At 53.8% G+C, this 16,188-nt stretch overlaps 1 protein-coding gene across 1 annotated transcript in view; it reads left to right on the top strand.

Annotated features, from left to right (window-relative positions):
* The window catches only part of LOC144950727 (uncharacterized), a 90,038-nt gene that overhangs the window by 36,529 nt on the left and 37,321 nt on the right, over nucleotides 1–16,188 (top strand). The window contains exons 5-6 of the mRNA XM_078880800.1: nucleotides 5,312–5,450; nucleotides 6,860–9,426. Of these exons, the coding sequence (XP_078736926.1) occupies nucleotides 5,312–5,450; nucleotides 6,860–7,651 (931 nt within the window). The 3' untranslated portion in view covers nucleotides 7,652–9,426. The remainder of the gene's footprint in view (nucleotides 1–5,311; nucleotides 5,451–6,859; nucleotides 9,427–16,188) is intronic.

Here is a 16,188-nt window from a genome sequence, read left to right as displayed (position 1 = left end):
ATGGGTGTGTGCGTGTTACTGTGTGTGAGTGCATGGGTGTGTGTGTGTTACTGTGTGTGAGTGCATGGGTGTGTGCATGTTACTGTGTGTGAGTGCATGGGTGTGTGCGTGTTACTGTGTGTGAGTGCATGGGTGTGTGCGTGTTACTGTGTGTGAGTGCATGGGTGTGTGCGTGTTACTGTGTGTGAGTGCATGGGTGTGTGCGTGTTACTGTGTGTGAGTGCATGGGTGTGTGCGTGTTACTGTGTGTGAGTGCATGGGTGTGTGTGTGTTACTGTGTGTGAGTGCATGGGTGTGTGCGTGTTACTGTGTGTGAGTGCATGGGTGTGTGTGTGTTACTGTGTGTGAGTGCATGGGTGTGTGTGTGTTACTGTGTGTGAGTGCATGGGTGTGTGAGTGTTTCTGTGTGTGAGTGCATGGGTGTGTGCGTGTTACTGTGTGTGAGTGCATGGGTGTGTGCGTGTTACTGTGTGTGAGTGCATGGGTGTGTGTGTGTTACTGTGTGTGAGTGCATGGGTGTGTGTGTGTGTTACTGTGTGTGAGTGCATGGGTGTGTGTGTGTGTTACTGTGTGTGAGTGCATGGGTGTGTGCGTGTTACTGTGTGTGAGTGCATGGGTGTGTGCGTGTTACTGTGTGTGAGTGCATGGGTGTGTGTGTGTTACTGTGTGTGAGTGCATGGGTGTGTGTGTGTTACTGTGTGTGAGTGCATGGGTGTGTGTGTGTTACTGTGTGTGAGTGCATGGGTGTGTGCGTGTTACTGTGTGTGAGTGCATGGGGTGTGTGTGTGTTACTGTGTGTGAGTGCATGGGTGTGTGTGTGTTACTGTGTGTGAGTGCATGGGTGTGTGTGTGTTACTGTGTGTGAGTGCATGGGTGTGTGTGTGTTACTGTGTGTGAGTGCATGGGTGTGTGCGTGTTACTGTGTGTGAGTGCATGGGTGTGTGTGTGTTACTGTGTGTGAGTGCATGGGTGTGTGTGTGTTACTGTGTGTGAGTGCATGGGTGTGTGCGTGTTACTGTGTGTGAGTGCATGGGTGTGTGCGTGTTACTGTGTGTGAGTGCATGGGTGTGTGTGTGTGTTACTGTGTGTGAGTGCATGGGTGTGTGTGTGTGTTACTGTGTGTGAGTGCATGGGTGTGTGTGTGTGTTACTGTGTGTGAGTGCATGGGTGTGTGTGTGTTACTGTGTGTGAGTGCATGGGTGTGTGCGTGTTACTGTGTGTGAGTGCATGGGTGGTGTGCGTGTTACTGTGTGTGAGTGCATGGGTGTGTTGTGTGTGTTACTGTGTGTGAGTGCATGGGTGTGTGCGTGTTACTGTGTGTGAGTGCATGGTGTGTGCGTGTTACTGTGTGTGAGGAGTGCATGGGTGTGTGCGTGTTACTGTGTGTGAGTGCATGGGTGTGTGTGTGTTACTGTGGGGAGCGGTAGTGTAGCGATAAGCGCGGGGGCTATGAAGCCGGCGACCCGGGTTCGATTCTCTCTCACAGCAAACACCAATAACGCTTATCTGAACCGGTCCTGGGCCTCCCCTAGGTCGACTCAGCCTCAAATGAATACCTGGTGTGGTGTGTAAATATTGCCACTAGGGAGACAAAGGCGGTCGGGCCTGGTGCTGGCCACCCACCCCCTCGTGTACCGTTCCGGCCTTCATAGATGCTCGCTAACAGCACTTGCCCCTACAGTCTGTAAAGGCTATACAGGGGATCTTTGTCTTTGTGTGTGTTACTGTGTGACTGTGTGTGTGCGTGTTTGTTACTGTTGTGGGAAGCGGTAGTGTGGAGGTTAGCGCGCTGCGCTATGAACCCGGCGTCCCGAGTTCTATTCCCGCTCACCGCCAACACGATCATCTGAACCGGTCCTGGACCCCCCCTTAATTTAGCAATTGGTGTGATGTGTAAATGTCAGCACTGGGGGAGACAAAGACGGCCGGGCGTGGTGGTGGCCACCCGCCCCCTCGTGTGCCGTTCTGGTCCTCATAGCTGCTGCCACTCGCTAACAGCAGCCTGTCGAAGCCTATCAAAGGGGATCTTTGTTTCTCGCGCGTGCGTGTGATGAGAGTGCGTGTGATGAGAGTGCGTTTGTGAGACTGCGTGTGTGTGATGAGAGTGCGTGTGATGAGAGTGCGTGTGATGAGAGTGCGTGTGATGAGAGTGCGTGTGATGAGAGTGTGTGTGATGAGAGTGCGTGTGATGAGAGTGCGTGTGATGAGAGTGTGTGTGATGAGAGTGCGTGTGATGAGACTGTGTGCGTGAGAGTGTGTGCGTGTGATGAGAGTGCGTGTGATGAGAGTGCGTGTGATGAGAGTGCGTGTGATGAGAGTGCGTGTGATGAGAGTGCGTGTGATGAGAGTGCGTGTGATGAGAGTGCGTGTGATGAGAGTGCGTGTGATGAGAGTGCGTGTGATGAGAGTGCGTGTGATGAGAGTGCGTGTGATGAGAGTGCGTGTGATGAGAGTGCGTGTGATGAGAGTGCGTGTGATGAGAGTGCGTGTGATGAGAGTGCGTGTGATGAGAGTGCGTGTGATGAGAGTGCGTGTGATGAGAGTGCGTGTGATGAGAGTGCGTGTGATGAGAGTGCGTGTGATGAGAGTGCGTGTGATGAGAGTGCGTGTGATGAGAGTGCGTGTGATGAGAGTGCGTGTGATGAGAGTGCGTGTGATGAGAGTGCGTGTGATGAGAGTGCGTGTGATGAGAGTGCGTGTGATGAGAGTGCGTGTGATGAGAGTGCGTGTGATGAGAGTGCGTGTGATGAGAGTGCGTGTGATGAGAGTGCGTGTGATGAGAGTGCGTGTGATGAGAGTGCGTGTGATGAGAGTGCGTGTGATGAGAGTGCGTGTGATGAGAGTGCGTGTGATGAGAGTGCGTGTGATGAGAGTGCGTGTGATGAGAGTGCGTGTGATGAGAGTGCGTGTGATGAGAGTGTGTGCGTGTGATGAGAGTGTGTGCGTGTGATGAGAGTGCGTGTGATGAGAGTGCGTGTGATGAGAGTGCGTGTGATGAGAGTGCGTGTGATGAGAGTGCGTGTGATGAGAGTGCGTGTGATGAGAGTGCGTGTGATGAGAGTGCGTGTGATGAGAGTGCGTGTGATGAGAGTGCGTGTGATGAGAGTGCGTGTGATGAGAGTGCGTGTGATGAGAGTGCGTGTGATGAGAGTGCGTGTGATGAGAGTGCGTGTGATGAGAGTGCGTGTGATGAGAGTGCGTGTGATGAGAGTGCGCGTGATGAGAGTGCGCGTGATGAGAGTGCGCGTGATGAGAGTGCGTGTGATGAGAGTGCGTGTGATGAGAGTGCGTGTGATGAGAGTGCGTGTGATGAGAGTGTGTGCGTGTGATGAGAGTGCGTGTGATGAGAGTGTGTGTGATGAGAGTGTGTGCGTGTGATGAGAGTGCGTGTGATGAGAGTGCGTGTGATGAGAGTGCGTGTGATGAGAGTGTGTGTGATGAGAGTGTGTGCGTGTGATGAGAGTGCGTGTGATGAGAGTGCGTGTGATGAGAGTGCGTGTGATGAGAGTGTGTGCGTGTGATGAGAGTGCGTGTGATGAGAGTGCGTGTGATGAGAGTGTGTGCGTGTGATGAGAGTGCGTGTGATGAGAGTGTGTGTGATGAGAGTGCGTGTGATGAGAGTGTGTGTGATGAGAGTGCGTGTGATGAGAGTGCGTGTGATGAGAGTGCGTGTGATGAGAGTGCGTGTGATGAGAGTGCGTGTGATGAGAGTGCGTGTGATGAGAGTGCGTGTGATGAGAGTGCGTGTGATGAGAGTGCGTGTGATGAGAGTGCGCGTGATGAGAGTGCGTGTGATGAGAGTGCGTGTGATGAGAGTGCGTGTGATGAGAGTGCGTGTGATGAGAGTGTGTGCGTGTGATGAGAGTGCGTGTGATGAGAGTGTGTGTGATGAGAGTGCGTGTGATGAGAGTGCGTGTGATGAGAGTGCGTGTGATGAGAGTGCGTGTGATGAGAGTGCGTGTGATGAGAGTGCGTGTGATGAGAGTGCGTGTGATGAGAGTGCGTGTGATGAGAGTGCGTGTGATGAGAGTGCGTGTGATGAGCGTGCGTGTGATGAGAGTGCGTGTGATGAGAGTGCGTGAGATGAGAGTGCGTGTGATGAGAGTGCGTGTGATGAGAGTGCGTGTGATGAGAGTGCGTGTGATGAGAGTGCGTGTGATGAGAGTGCGTGTGATGAGAGTGCGTGTGATGAGAGTGCGTGTGATGAGAGTGCGTGTGATGAGTGTGCGTGAGATGAGAGTGCGTGTGATGAGAGTGCGTGTGATGAGAGTGCGTGTGATGAGAGTGCGTGTGATGAGAGTGCGTGTGATGAGACTGCGTGTGATGAGACTGCGTGTGATGAGAGTGCGTGTGATGAGAGTGCGTGTGATGAGAGTGCGTGTGATGAGAGTGCGTGAGATGAGAGTGCGTGTGATGAGAGTGCGTGTGATGAGACTGCGTGTGATGAGAGTGCGTGTGATGAGAGTGCGTGTGATGAGAGTGCGTGTGATGAGAGTGCGTGTGATGAGAGTGCGTGTGATGAGAGTGCGTGTGATGAGAGTGCGTGTGATGAGAGTGCGTGTGATGAGAGTGCGTGAGATGAGAGTGCGTGTGATGAGAGTGCGTGAGATGAGAGTGCGTGTGATGAGAGTGCGTGTGATGAGAGTGCGTGTGATGAGAGTGCGTGTGATGCGAGTGCGTGTGATGAGAGTGCGTGTGATGCGAGTGCGTGAGATGAGAGTGCGTGTGATGAGAGTGCGTGAGATGAGAGTGCGTGTGATGAGAGTGCGTGTGATGAGAGTGCGTGTGATGAGAGTGCGTGTGATGAGAGTGCGTGTGATGAGAGTGCGTGTGATGAGACTGTGTGCGTGTGATGAGAGTGCGTGTGATGAGAGTGCGTGCGTGAGACTGCGTGCGTGTGATGAGAGTGCGTGTGATGAGAGTGCGTGCGTGAGACTGCGTGCGTGTGATGAGAGTGCGTGTGATGAGAGTGCGTGTGATGAGAGTGCGTGCGTGAGACTGCGTGTGTGCGTGTGCATTTTGTGTGTGCCATGTACACGTTGTGCAGTGGTGCAGTGCATTAGTGCAGTTTGGTGCAGCGCGGTGCGGCAGAGTGCGGTGAGGTAGAGTGTGGTGCAGTGCATTACGGTAGAGTGTGGTGCGTTGTGGTAGAGTGCAGTGTAGTAAAGTGTGGTGCATTACGGTAGAGTGTGGTGCGTTGTGGTAGAGTGCAGTGTAGTAAAGTGTGGTGCATTACGGTAGAGTGTGGTGCGTTGTGGTAGATTGCGTTGTGGTAGATTGTGGTGCAGTACAGTGCGGTGCCGCTCCCCAGGCAGGACAAGCTGAAGATCCACATGCGCAAGCACACGGGCGAGCGCCCCTACGCTTGCGCCTGCTGCGGAGCCGCCTTCATGCACAGCTACGACCTCCGCAACCACGCGCGCACTCACACGGGGGCGCGTCCCTACCAGGTGAACAACAACAACAACAACCGCCATTCGCCACTGAGTGGCGGTGACGTCAACACGACGGTTTTGCCAGGCCGTGTGCACGTTATGGCCACGTGAAGTGTCGAACGCCCGCTGCCAGGAGGTCACGGGGCAGACCCAGGTGTCACGGGTCGACTGACTGAGATGACCGAGATGACTGGCTGATGCACCACCTGTGCCCCCTACTGTGCCAACTTGCTGTGCTTTACCCACCCAGCGCTCCGCTCGTTGTTGTGAGCGTCGCTCCTCCGCCCTCCGTTGTTGTTGGAGGGTAACTGCCTCCAACTGCCCAGCAGCGTCCTTCACGAGCCTCCTTCACAGAGGCCGATCTTGACACCGCTGGTAGCAGTCATTGGCAAGTCCACTCAGCTCCACATCCTCCTGTACCCCATCACTCCATCTCTTCTCTAGCCCGTGCCGCACCCATTTAGCCCTCTTGATCTGGCCAAACAAAAGCTGTTTCGGCATGCGGTGGCTGGGCATGTGGGCTACATGACCCAGCCAACGCAGCCTTGCCTGCCGGAAGAGCTCACCGATGGGACTTTGTCCAGATCTTTCAATAATTTCTGAGCTCCTCACGCAATCTAGACTGGCTAAACCCACGATGGATCGTATGCAGGGCAGCCTAAATTTTCCTAACCTGTGAAGATGTCCCATTAGGGAGGTTCCACATTTCGCAAGCATAGAGAAGGGTGGGAATGACCATGGCCGAGAAGACCTGAAGCTTCGTGTGGAACGACAGACCAGGTAGCTTCCACACAGCGTTATGCAAATGATGAAAAGATAATGCCGTTCGACTGATACGGAGTGAGACCTCTGCTGTCAAACCGGAGCTGGTCATAAGCACACTACCCGGGTATGGACAACTCTCAACTCTATCCCACAACTGCCCCATCACCAACGGGGAGATCAGGGGGCGGAGTGTTTGATGGCACAAAATACCCAGGCAGGTGCTTAGTTTCAGTGGGGCTGATAGTAAGGCCCCACCTCTTAGTGGCACGCTCGCACACACTCACACACTTACTCACACAACCACGCGTGCACTCACATGAGCATGCGTCCCTACCAACTGACCACACACTCACTCTCACACGCACAAATATACAAAAATCTCCCCTGTAGCATTAACAGTGCTCTCAGCAAGCACCTATGAAGGCCGGCACGGCACTCTAGGGGGTGGGGTGGTCAGCACCACGCCCGACTCACTCACGCTGCGAAGCAGACGGTGAACACACACCGCAGTATTAACCAGGGCAGCCACTGGAATCGAACCGTGACGAACGTGCTGACGCCAGGCTGCATCACCGCACTGTTGTTGATGTGACTGTCGTTGACGTCATTGTTGTTGATGTGACTGTCATTGACGTGATCGTTGCTGATGTTGCTCGCAGTGCCCTACGTGCCCCAAGACGTTCACACGCTCCGACCATCTCCACCGCCACGTCAAGCGCCAGAGCTGCCGAGCCGGTGGCCCCCACGCCGGCGGCCCTCGTCGCCACCGTCAGCCCAAGCCGGAGCGTGACCCCGGCGCCGAGGGGGCACCGTGGCCCACCAGGGCCGGGCGTGGGGGGGTGCGGGGGGGCGGCGGTGGGGGCTGCTCGGGGGCGACGGCGGCGGAGGGGGGCTGGTGCCCCCCCGGGGATAGAGGGGGAGGGCGCGGGCGCCGGCGTGGCCGGGGAGGGGGTCGCGGTTCCCGTACGGAGCGCTACGCCGTCAGCCGCGCCATGATGATGCAGCACCAGCAGCACCAGCAGCACCGCGACGCGGGGCCGCCGGGACGGCACGAGCGCCTTCACGCTCCGCCGTCGTCGCCGCCTCCTCCTCCCCCCCCGGCGCCGCCATGCCCGGCCGCCCCTCCGCCGGACCCGGCCGCCGGCTACGCGGCGAGCGCTTTCTACGGCGAGATCTTCGGGCGCCTGGGAGACGCGGGCGTCGGCGGCACCAGCAACGGCGCGGCGCCGGACGACGCGGTGGTGCGGGGCTTCTTCGGGCACCGGCCCCACCCGCACCTCTACCCGCTGCTGCAGATGCAGCAGGCCATCGCGGCCGAGTACTGCGCCAAGGCGCAGCTGGGCCCCGGCGGCGCCGGAGGAAGGACGGCGCCGCTGCTGGCGCCGGCCACGCTCGCGGAGTTGCACGGTTTCCCGGCGTTCCCCCGCGCCATCGACGGCGTGCGGCAATAGCCGCCCCCCCCCCCCGAACTTCCCTTCCAAACTCCGGGACCACGTGACCCCCCCCCTCCCCTCCCTCCTCTGTCACCCTTCGTGGCCCTCTCCTGCCCCTGCCGGAGTTCCGAGCCGAGTCGAAGTTTTGCGCCGACCGTGCCGGAACCGGGAAGGTCCGGACGAGGGCCGGGATGGTGCCGGCGATTGGACGCTGGCTCTGGGGTCTGGCGCCAGCTGACAACGAGGAGACGGGGGAGGGGCGGGCGGGCGGGCGGGGTCCACTCCCCCCCCTGCCCCCTCCGACCCCCCCCCCCCCCATTCCGTGTAACGTTTACAGAATCCGGTTCCAGGACGCGGCCCCACCCGTGGTGGGATTGTCCCGTTCCGGTTAGGCCGGGGGCCGGACCAGAGCTCGCGATGGTCCCGGCCCCGGCTATCGCCCCCCCCCCCCCCCCCATCGCCGAGTGGGGGGTGGCTGGATGCTGCTTCGCCGGAGGCGATGATGGCGACGATGAAGATTGAAGCGACGATGACGGCGACGAGCCGCCCATCAACGTTCGTTAGCGTTGTCACTGGAGCCCCCCCACCCCCCCTCCAGCGCCCCTCCCCACCCCGCCCCCCGTGTCCCCCACGTCCCTCCCCAGCTGAGCGTTTGCACTAATCGGAGGAAGGGGGGGGGGCTAAGATGAGGGAGTTGCGGTTGCGGCCAGGAGGCCCGGGGCCACGTGTATTTATGACGACGACGCCGACGCCGCCGCCGTTGCCGTGGGGTCCAGTTGCAGTCGCAATTGAAGAGTCGCGATCATGGCGCCAACTGGCCGAGGGCGCTTTGGTTTGGGAGGCCGGGCCCCTCCTGTCTTTGACTGTCGTTGCTGTCGCCATGGCTGTTACATTAGCACGTGTTTTCTACTATCGCCGTCGCTAGCGTTGTTCTTTGCGTAGAGTCCCCTGTTCCGTTAGTTCCTTGAACAGTTTTGTACAATTTAGCACTTTATGGGTGAGGGTGGCGGTGGGTTGGCTCGGTGGGGCCTGCTGTGGCGCGGTGGCTGTGAGGGTGGAGGGGGGGGGGGCCCTCGGAGTTGAGGTTCGAGTTGGATCCCGGGTTCGGTTCCGGGGCGCGGGCAGCTGCCGCTTCCCGCAGGATTCGGGTTCAGTGGTGGCACCATTCTGTGTCTCCCTCCTCCTCCTCGTCCTCCTGCCTGCACGGCCAGGATGCGCCGTGCCCGAGGCCGCGGTGGCGTCTCCCGGCTTTTCGTTTCTCTCGCGGTCGGAGGCCACCGAGTGGCCGTTTGTAAATGTCCCGCGGCAGGGGGTAGCGCCCTGAGCCAGCGAGGTGGATCGCCTCGGATATCCGCGCTCCGACTGGTCGGGTGGTGGGGCTTCAGCTTTTTAAAGGTTGGTAATTATAAATCGTGCTGATAACGGTGGCGACGTCCTTCTTCCCCCTCCCCCCCCTGCTACACCGGGAGACAGGACAATTCCCTTTTTCGCAATACCGCAAGTCAAGAGCAGCGCGTTCCGTTGCGGTGAACTCCGAATTCGGAGGTGTTCGATCGCAAGTCGCCATCGCGAGCTGCGTGGCTGCGCCACGGAGTGGTCTCGAGGAGGGGGGGTGGGGGGGAGGCGGGGTGAGTGGTGGCCGGGTTTGGTGGGGGGTCCTGCACAGCTCTACGCTGCCCTTTGCCCTTTGACCCTGACCCATGGCGGGGTGATGATGTGAACGACTTGGAGGAACCCCCCCACCCCACCCCACCCCGCCACCCACCCAGTGATGGTTGTAATCATATTCTTAGGTTTTTTTCGGTAAAGTCACGTAGGTAAAACATTTAAATTAAAATTATTTTTATTTTACTTTCATTAATTTTAATTTTTAATTTTTTACCTACGTGCCTTTACCGATAAAACCTAAGAATATGAATCCTTGCAGTCACGAAAGCTTCAAATCTAGAATTAGGTTCTAATCATCATTACAATCACCGTCATTTTCAGCATCATCCTCATCACCGCCACCACCATCATCACCATCAACCAAAGCACGTCACCTGCTGTCGAGTGGATGTTATAGATCCCGAAGACATCGTTCGCATGAGCTGGTGTCGGGGGGGGGGGGGGACCAAATTGCCGCGGGCTTTGAGAGTTTTCACGTTCCGCAGCCCCGCAACGGGGGTGCGACGTGCCGCTCGTGAAGAAGGGGGGGCGGGGGCGGGGGGGGGGGGGCCCGTCTGGGTTCAAGTCTGGTTCTGGGTCCCGTTGTACCTCTTTTTTTTTTCCACTGCACATAACCGAGCCGTGCTGGAGCCTTGCCGAGTTAGCCCGGCGCTGCTCGGGCGTCGAGTGGGTGGTGTATTTTCTTTTCCACTGCAGAAGGCGAGCCGTGCCGTTGACGCGGTGAACGAGTGGGAGACGCGGCGATGACACCGCAGCGTCGCCGTGCACCGACTGAGGTCGCACGCAACGCTGCAGCGTCGTTACCGCCGCAACTGGCCCTGTTTGACCCCGTTTGACCGCCCCCCCCCCCCGAGCCAGAATGCGACGCCTCGTGAGAGTCAGTGTAGTATGGTTCCATTTGTTTTTTGCTCTGCACGGCAAATTGCCAGTGGGAAAACCACCCACACCCACCAGGGCAGATTTGTGTTGCCCCCACCCCGGCGGCTCGGATGTGACAGTGGAAAAGGAGAATCTGGTCTGATCAGGCCCGGGTCTTGCCTGGGTCTGGATGAAATGAATGTAACGTGGGGACGCTTCGTGGGCCTACTGACGCCACTCGGGGCCTGCACTGAGGGGGCGGCCGTCCCCTCCTTCTGCCCGCCTGGGCCAGAGTCCGAATCATCACGTGATTAAGATGCGTTAAAACTGCGCACGCTCGCACACGGTTTTTACAGAATGCTCACCATTGCGTACGTGGTCCACACGTTTATGTTTTCAATGGACTAATAAAGGAGTATCCTGGCTGTATCCCGCACTTGTCAAATGGCTTGCCCGGTTACGACGCTTGACAAATTGTCATTATTAGTATCATCCCACGCGTGTGCGTCAGACGGAACAAGTGGAGCCCACAACAATTTTGCCATCGGTACGTTCCTCCGGCGAGCCAGGGTAATACATGGGGCCCCTCTTCCGATGCGCACGGAAAGGAGACTTTCGCCAAACAAATAAAATATAAAAAAATACTTTTTTAAAAAAGACACGCTTTAATGAAATGTACCGTACGAGTAATGGCAGAACTCCACGACTCCAGGAAGTGGCCCCGAAGCTTGCCACAGCGAAAGGGGCCGTGGTGATTTACAAGCAACGTGAGTTGAGCGTGAACAATTAGAGTCGTAAAAAAGATTGTTTAAATATATATATTTAAAAATGTAATGATAGAATATAGTATTGTCATCAGTATGACATACCTATACCAAGTTTGCAGTCGATACCACATTGGGAAGACGGTTGAAATTGAGTTACAAGATTTGAGGATACGACAACAGACAGTGAGATAAATAAAAGCGTGTAAAATGTTTTAAAAATATATATTTTATTTTTTATTATAGAATATGGTCTTGACATCAGTAAGACATACCTATACCTAGTTTGCAGTCGATAGCACATTGGGGGAAGTGGGTAAAAATTGAGTTACAAGATTTGAGGATACGACAACAGACGAGAGTGAGTTAAATAAAAAGCGTGAAAAATGTTTTAAAATGTTTTTATTTTTAATGATAGAATATAGTCTTGACATCAGTATGACATACCTATACGAAGTTTGCAGTCGATAGCACATTGGGAAGTGGGTAAAAATGTAGTTACAATATTTGATACGACAACAGACGGAGTGAGTTAATAAAAAGCGTGTAAAATGTTTAAAAAATATATTTTTTATGATAGAAAATAGTCTTGACAGCAGTAAGACATACCTATACCTAGTTTGCAGTTGATACCACATTGGGAAGTGGGTAAAAATGTAGTTACAATATTTTTTGAGGATACTACAACAGACGGAGTGAGTTAAATAAAAAGTGTGTAAAATGTTTAAAACATTTTTTTTTATTTTATGATAGAATATAGTCTTGACATCAATAAGACATACCTATACCTAGTTTGCAGTCGATAGCACATTGGGGGAAGTGGGTAAAAATTTAGTTCCAAGATTTTTTTGAGGATACTACAACAGACGAGAGTGATCTTCTTGGTTATTTCGGTAAAGTCACGTAGAAGGGAAATAATAAAATAATAAAAAGAAAACATAATAAAATAAAATGATGAAAATAATGAGAATAATTTTATTATGTTTTATTTTTATTATTTTATTATTTCCCTTCTACGTGACTTTACCGAAAGAACCAAGAAAATGAATCCCTGCAGTCACGAAAGCTTTAAGACGAGAGTGAGTTGAGATGGCTGCCACCTATGGGTGAGATGATTGTCTGCCACCATTAAGCAATTGGTAATTAAATATTTAAAAACATTTCCCTAAACAGTGTAAAATTTGGGAAAAAAATGTTCACGAAAATAAATTGTCACGCACAACGAGTCTGTGTGCAAAATGTCAGCTCCATTGGATCACTAGAAGTGGGTTAAAAAACGACCGAAAGATTTGCACGGTCGTAAGCGCGCAAGCAAGCAAGTGAACTTAATATAAAGGATTTAAAAAGACAATTAAACCCGATTGTAAACAACCCGACTGTGCCACCCTTGGTAAAAATGTGCGTGGCAAACCCAACCCCTCGCCTCCACGTCGCTCGACGACGGGCCACGTGCTTAATGGCCACCAACGCCCCAGCCGGCCAACACCGCCGGCGTACGAAGGCCCTCCCGAAGGCGTCGCCGTCTCGCGCGACCTGCGGGTCACCGCGACGCAACAAAGCCCGTGGGTGGGTGGGTGGTGGCGCCTACACGCGAGCCAATGTCATTGCTCCATCCGAGCGCTCTCAGGACCATTGCCCCCCTTCATATTCTTAGGTTTTCGGTAAAGTCACGTAGGTAAAAAAAAGTATCCTCAACGTGACTTTACCGAAAACCTAACAATATGAATACTTGCAGTCACGAAAGCTTAAAATCGAGAATCATTGCCCCCCTCTCTGGGCTGCCAACTTCTCTTGCCACAATCCTGGACCCACTGACGCATCAGCCCATCGAGCCATGGACGTGTCCGCCTGGACCCACCAAGCCCAACCAATTGCTTGCATTAGCAAGACAATTTATATGATTACCCTGAATTTATTCTCTGGTCCATTCCCTACTCCATACAAATTATATCTGGTGATGGCTGCTGCTGCTGCTTTGTACTTTTCTCTTCCGTACACCTGGCGCGTTATATGAGTGGGCTGAGGAACCGCGTTTTAAGGCGTTCCCCTCCTCGGGAGATTGGCTGCAGCGCCACGCTGTGTCCGCCAGGCGGTGGCAACGGTCGATGGAAATTCGCAACCGTGAGAGCTTCCATCGAAGTATACTCTTTAGTTTTTTCGGTAAAGTCACGTAGGTAAAAAATGAAGTTAAAATTAATAAAAATAAAATAATAATAAATCACGACATTTCGGAGGCAACACAAGTCTCCGTCATCAGGTGGGACCATCACAGCCAGATTTGCTGTATCAAGTGAAGCGCTCACGGTCCACCCTAAAACCGCATGCCACTGCACTAGGGGTCGGCACGGTTTGGCTCAAACCACCAAACCGCGGTTTGAACCGAACCAAATCGGTTTGGTTTGGCTCTGTTTGAACTGGTTCGGTTTGGTTTGGGGCTACGAAAACCGACTCGGTTTGGCTCGGACAGGGTGGAACCGGCTCAAACTAGTTTGGTTCAAGCCAACTTAAGAGGTTTGGTTTAGCTTAGTTTGGTTTGGTTTTGGTTTGGTTCAGTCGTCGCTGGTTTGGTTTGGATTGCTCAATTTGAAACCAGTTTGAGTCGGTTCAAACCGTGCCGACCCCTACACTGCACGGACCGTGGCAGACGCGGCGAGCCGATGCACGAATGGCAACTTTAAATACACTCTGCAGTCGTGGTGCGACTGTGGGTTATCCAGAACAGAGACCGTACACAAAAATACGAAGGAGACGTCACAGCGATGATGACACTCCGCTGGCTCTAGATTTGAAGCTTTCGTGACTGCAAGGATTCATACTCTTAGGTTTAATTTCGATTTAAAGCTTTCGTGACTGCAGGGATTCATCTTCTTGGTTCTTTCGGTAAAGTCACGTAGAATTGAAATAATAAAATAATAAAAATAAAACATAATAAAATAATTATGTTTTATTTTTCTTATTTTATACATAATAAAATAATTATGTTTTATTTTTATTATTTTATTATTTCAATTCTACGTGACTTTACCGAAAGAACCAAGAAGACTCTTAGGTTATTTCGGTAAAGTCACGTAGGTAAAAATTTTAATTAATAAAAGTAATAATATAAATAAAATCAAATAATAAATCACGACGTTTCGGAGGCAACACAAGTCTCCGTCATCAGGTGGGACCGTCACAGCTAGATTTACTTTATCAAATGAGGCAAAACATTCCAAGATACAAGTTCTTAAATACTACACATCAGGCTGGCTCCTGATGTTTGTTGCTCGGCGTTTGCCATCGGCAGCCGTAACGAAATAAGAGACATTAAAGCAGTCGCGGCTTTTGCCCACCTGGGTTTCGCACTTGCAATTCGCCCGACACAGCCCCGCAATCAAAATGACCCAGCTGCCATGCGACCTCGCATCAAGAAGACACCTGGGTTTGGGTTCGATTCCCGACTGTGTGAAAGTCTCTCTCTGTCTGTCTCTCTGCGAATGCTCTCCCCCTGTTCTGCAGAGCGTGAGTGGGGTTTGCATGTTCTGTTCTGCAGAGCGAGTTAAAGTGCGAGTGACTTGCAGACGGAGGAGGCTCGTGAAGGACGCTACTGGGCAGTTGGAGGCAGTCGCCCTCCAGCAACAACGGGGGGCAGAGGAACGACGCTCACAACAACGAGCGGAGCGCCGGGCGGATAAAACGCAGCAAGTTGGCACAGTAGGGGGCACAGGTGGTGCATCAGCCAGTCATCTCGGTCATCTCGGTCAGTCGACCCGTGGCACCTGGGTCTGCCCCGTGACCTCCTGCCAGCGGGCGTTCGACACTTCACGTGGCCTCAGGGTGCACATGGCCTGGCACAAGCGTCGTGGTGACGTCACCGCCACTTAGTGGCGAATGGCGGTTGTTGTTGTTGTAGCTGTGTGTGTGTGTAATTGTGTGTGTGTGTGGCTGTGTGTGTGTAGCTGTGTGTGTGTGTAACTGTGTGTGTGTGTGGCTGTGTGTGTGTAACTGTGTGTGTGTGTGGCTGTGTGTGTGTAGCTGTGTGTGTGTGTAACTGTGTGTGTGTGTGGCTGTGTGTGTGTAGCTGTGTGTGTGTGGCTGTGTGTGTGTAGCTGTGTGTGTGTGTAACTGTGTGTGTGTGTGGCTGTGTGTGTGTAGCTGTGTGTGTGTGTAACTGTGTGTGTGTGTGGCTGTGTGTGTGTAGCTGTGTGTGTGTGTAACTGTGTGTGTGTGTGGCTGTGTGTGTGTAGCTGTGTGTAGCTGTGCGTGCTTATATAGTTTATAGGTTGACCATTGGACAGCAGAGGGAGTGTACGAGTAAATGGGTGTGTGTGTGTAGCTGTGTGTGTGTGTAGATGGGTATTTTGTACCATCGGACACTCCACCCCCACAACTCCCAATCGGTGATGGGGCAGTAGTGGAGAGAGTGGAGAGAGTGGAGTTTCCCATACCTGGGAAACTCTCAGTTTAACAGCAGAGGTCTCACTCCGAATCAGTCGAGCGGCAATATCTTTTCATCGGTTGCGTAACGCTGTGTGGAAGCTACCTGGTCTGTCGCTCCGCACGAAGCTTCAGGTCTTCTCGGCCACGGTCATTCCCTCCCTTCTATACGCTTGCAAAACGTGGACCCCCCTAATGGAGCATCTTCGCCGGTTGGAAACATTTAGGCTGGCCTGCCTACGATCCATCCTGGGTTTAACCAGGCTGGATTGTGTGAGGAGCTCACAAATCCTTGAAAGATCTGGGCAAAGCCCCATCGGTGAGCTCCTCCCGCAGGCAAGGCTGCGTTGGCTGGGTCATGTAGCCCGCATGCCCAGCAACCGCATATCCGAAACAGCTTTTGTTCGGCCGGATCGAGGGGGCTAAACGGGCGCGGCACGGGCTAGAAAAGAGATGGAGTGATGTGGTACAGGAGGACGTGGAGCTGAGTGGACTTGCCGATGACTGGTACCAGCGGTGTCAAGATCGGCCTCTGTGGAGGAGGCTCGTGAAGGACGCTACTGGGCAGTTGGAGGCAGTCGCCCTCCAACAACAACGGAGGGCGGAGGAGCGACGCTCACAACAAGCACAGCAAGTTGGCACAGTAGGGGGCACAGGTGGTGCATCAGCCAGTCATCTCGGTCATCTCAGTCGACCCGTGGCACCTGCTGGGTCTGCCCCGTGACCTCCTGCCAGCGGGCGTTCGACACTTCACGTGGCCTCAAGGTGCACATGGCCTGGCACAAGCATCGTGGTTGTTGTGTAGCTCTGTGTGTGTGTAGCTGTGTGTGTAGCTGGGTGTGTAGCTGT

The sequence above is a fragment of the Lampetra fluviatilis genome, chromosome 59, assembly GCF_964198595.1.
Source record: "Lampetra fluviatilis chromosome 59, kcLamFluv1.1, whole genome shotgun sequence".
NCBI lineage: Eukaryota > Metazoa > Chordata > Hyperoartia > Petromyzontiformes > Petromyzontidae > Lampetra > Lampetra fluviatilis.
Note: the sequence above shows the minus strand (reverse complement) of the source record. Positions and strands in the feature narration are given on the sequence as shown.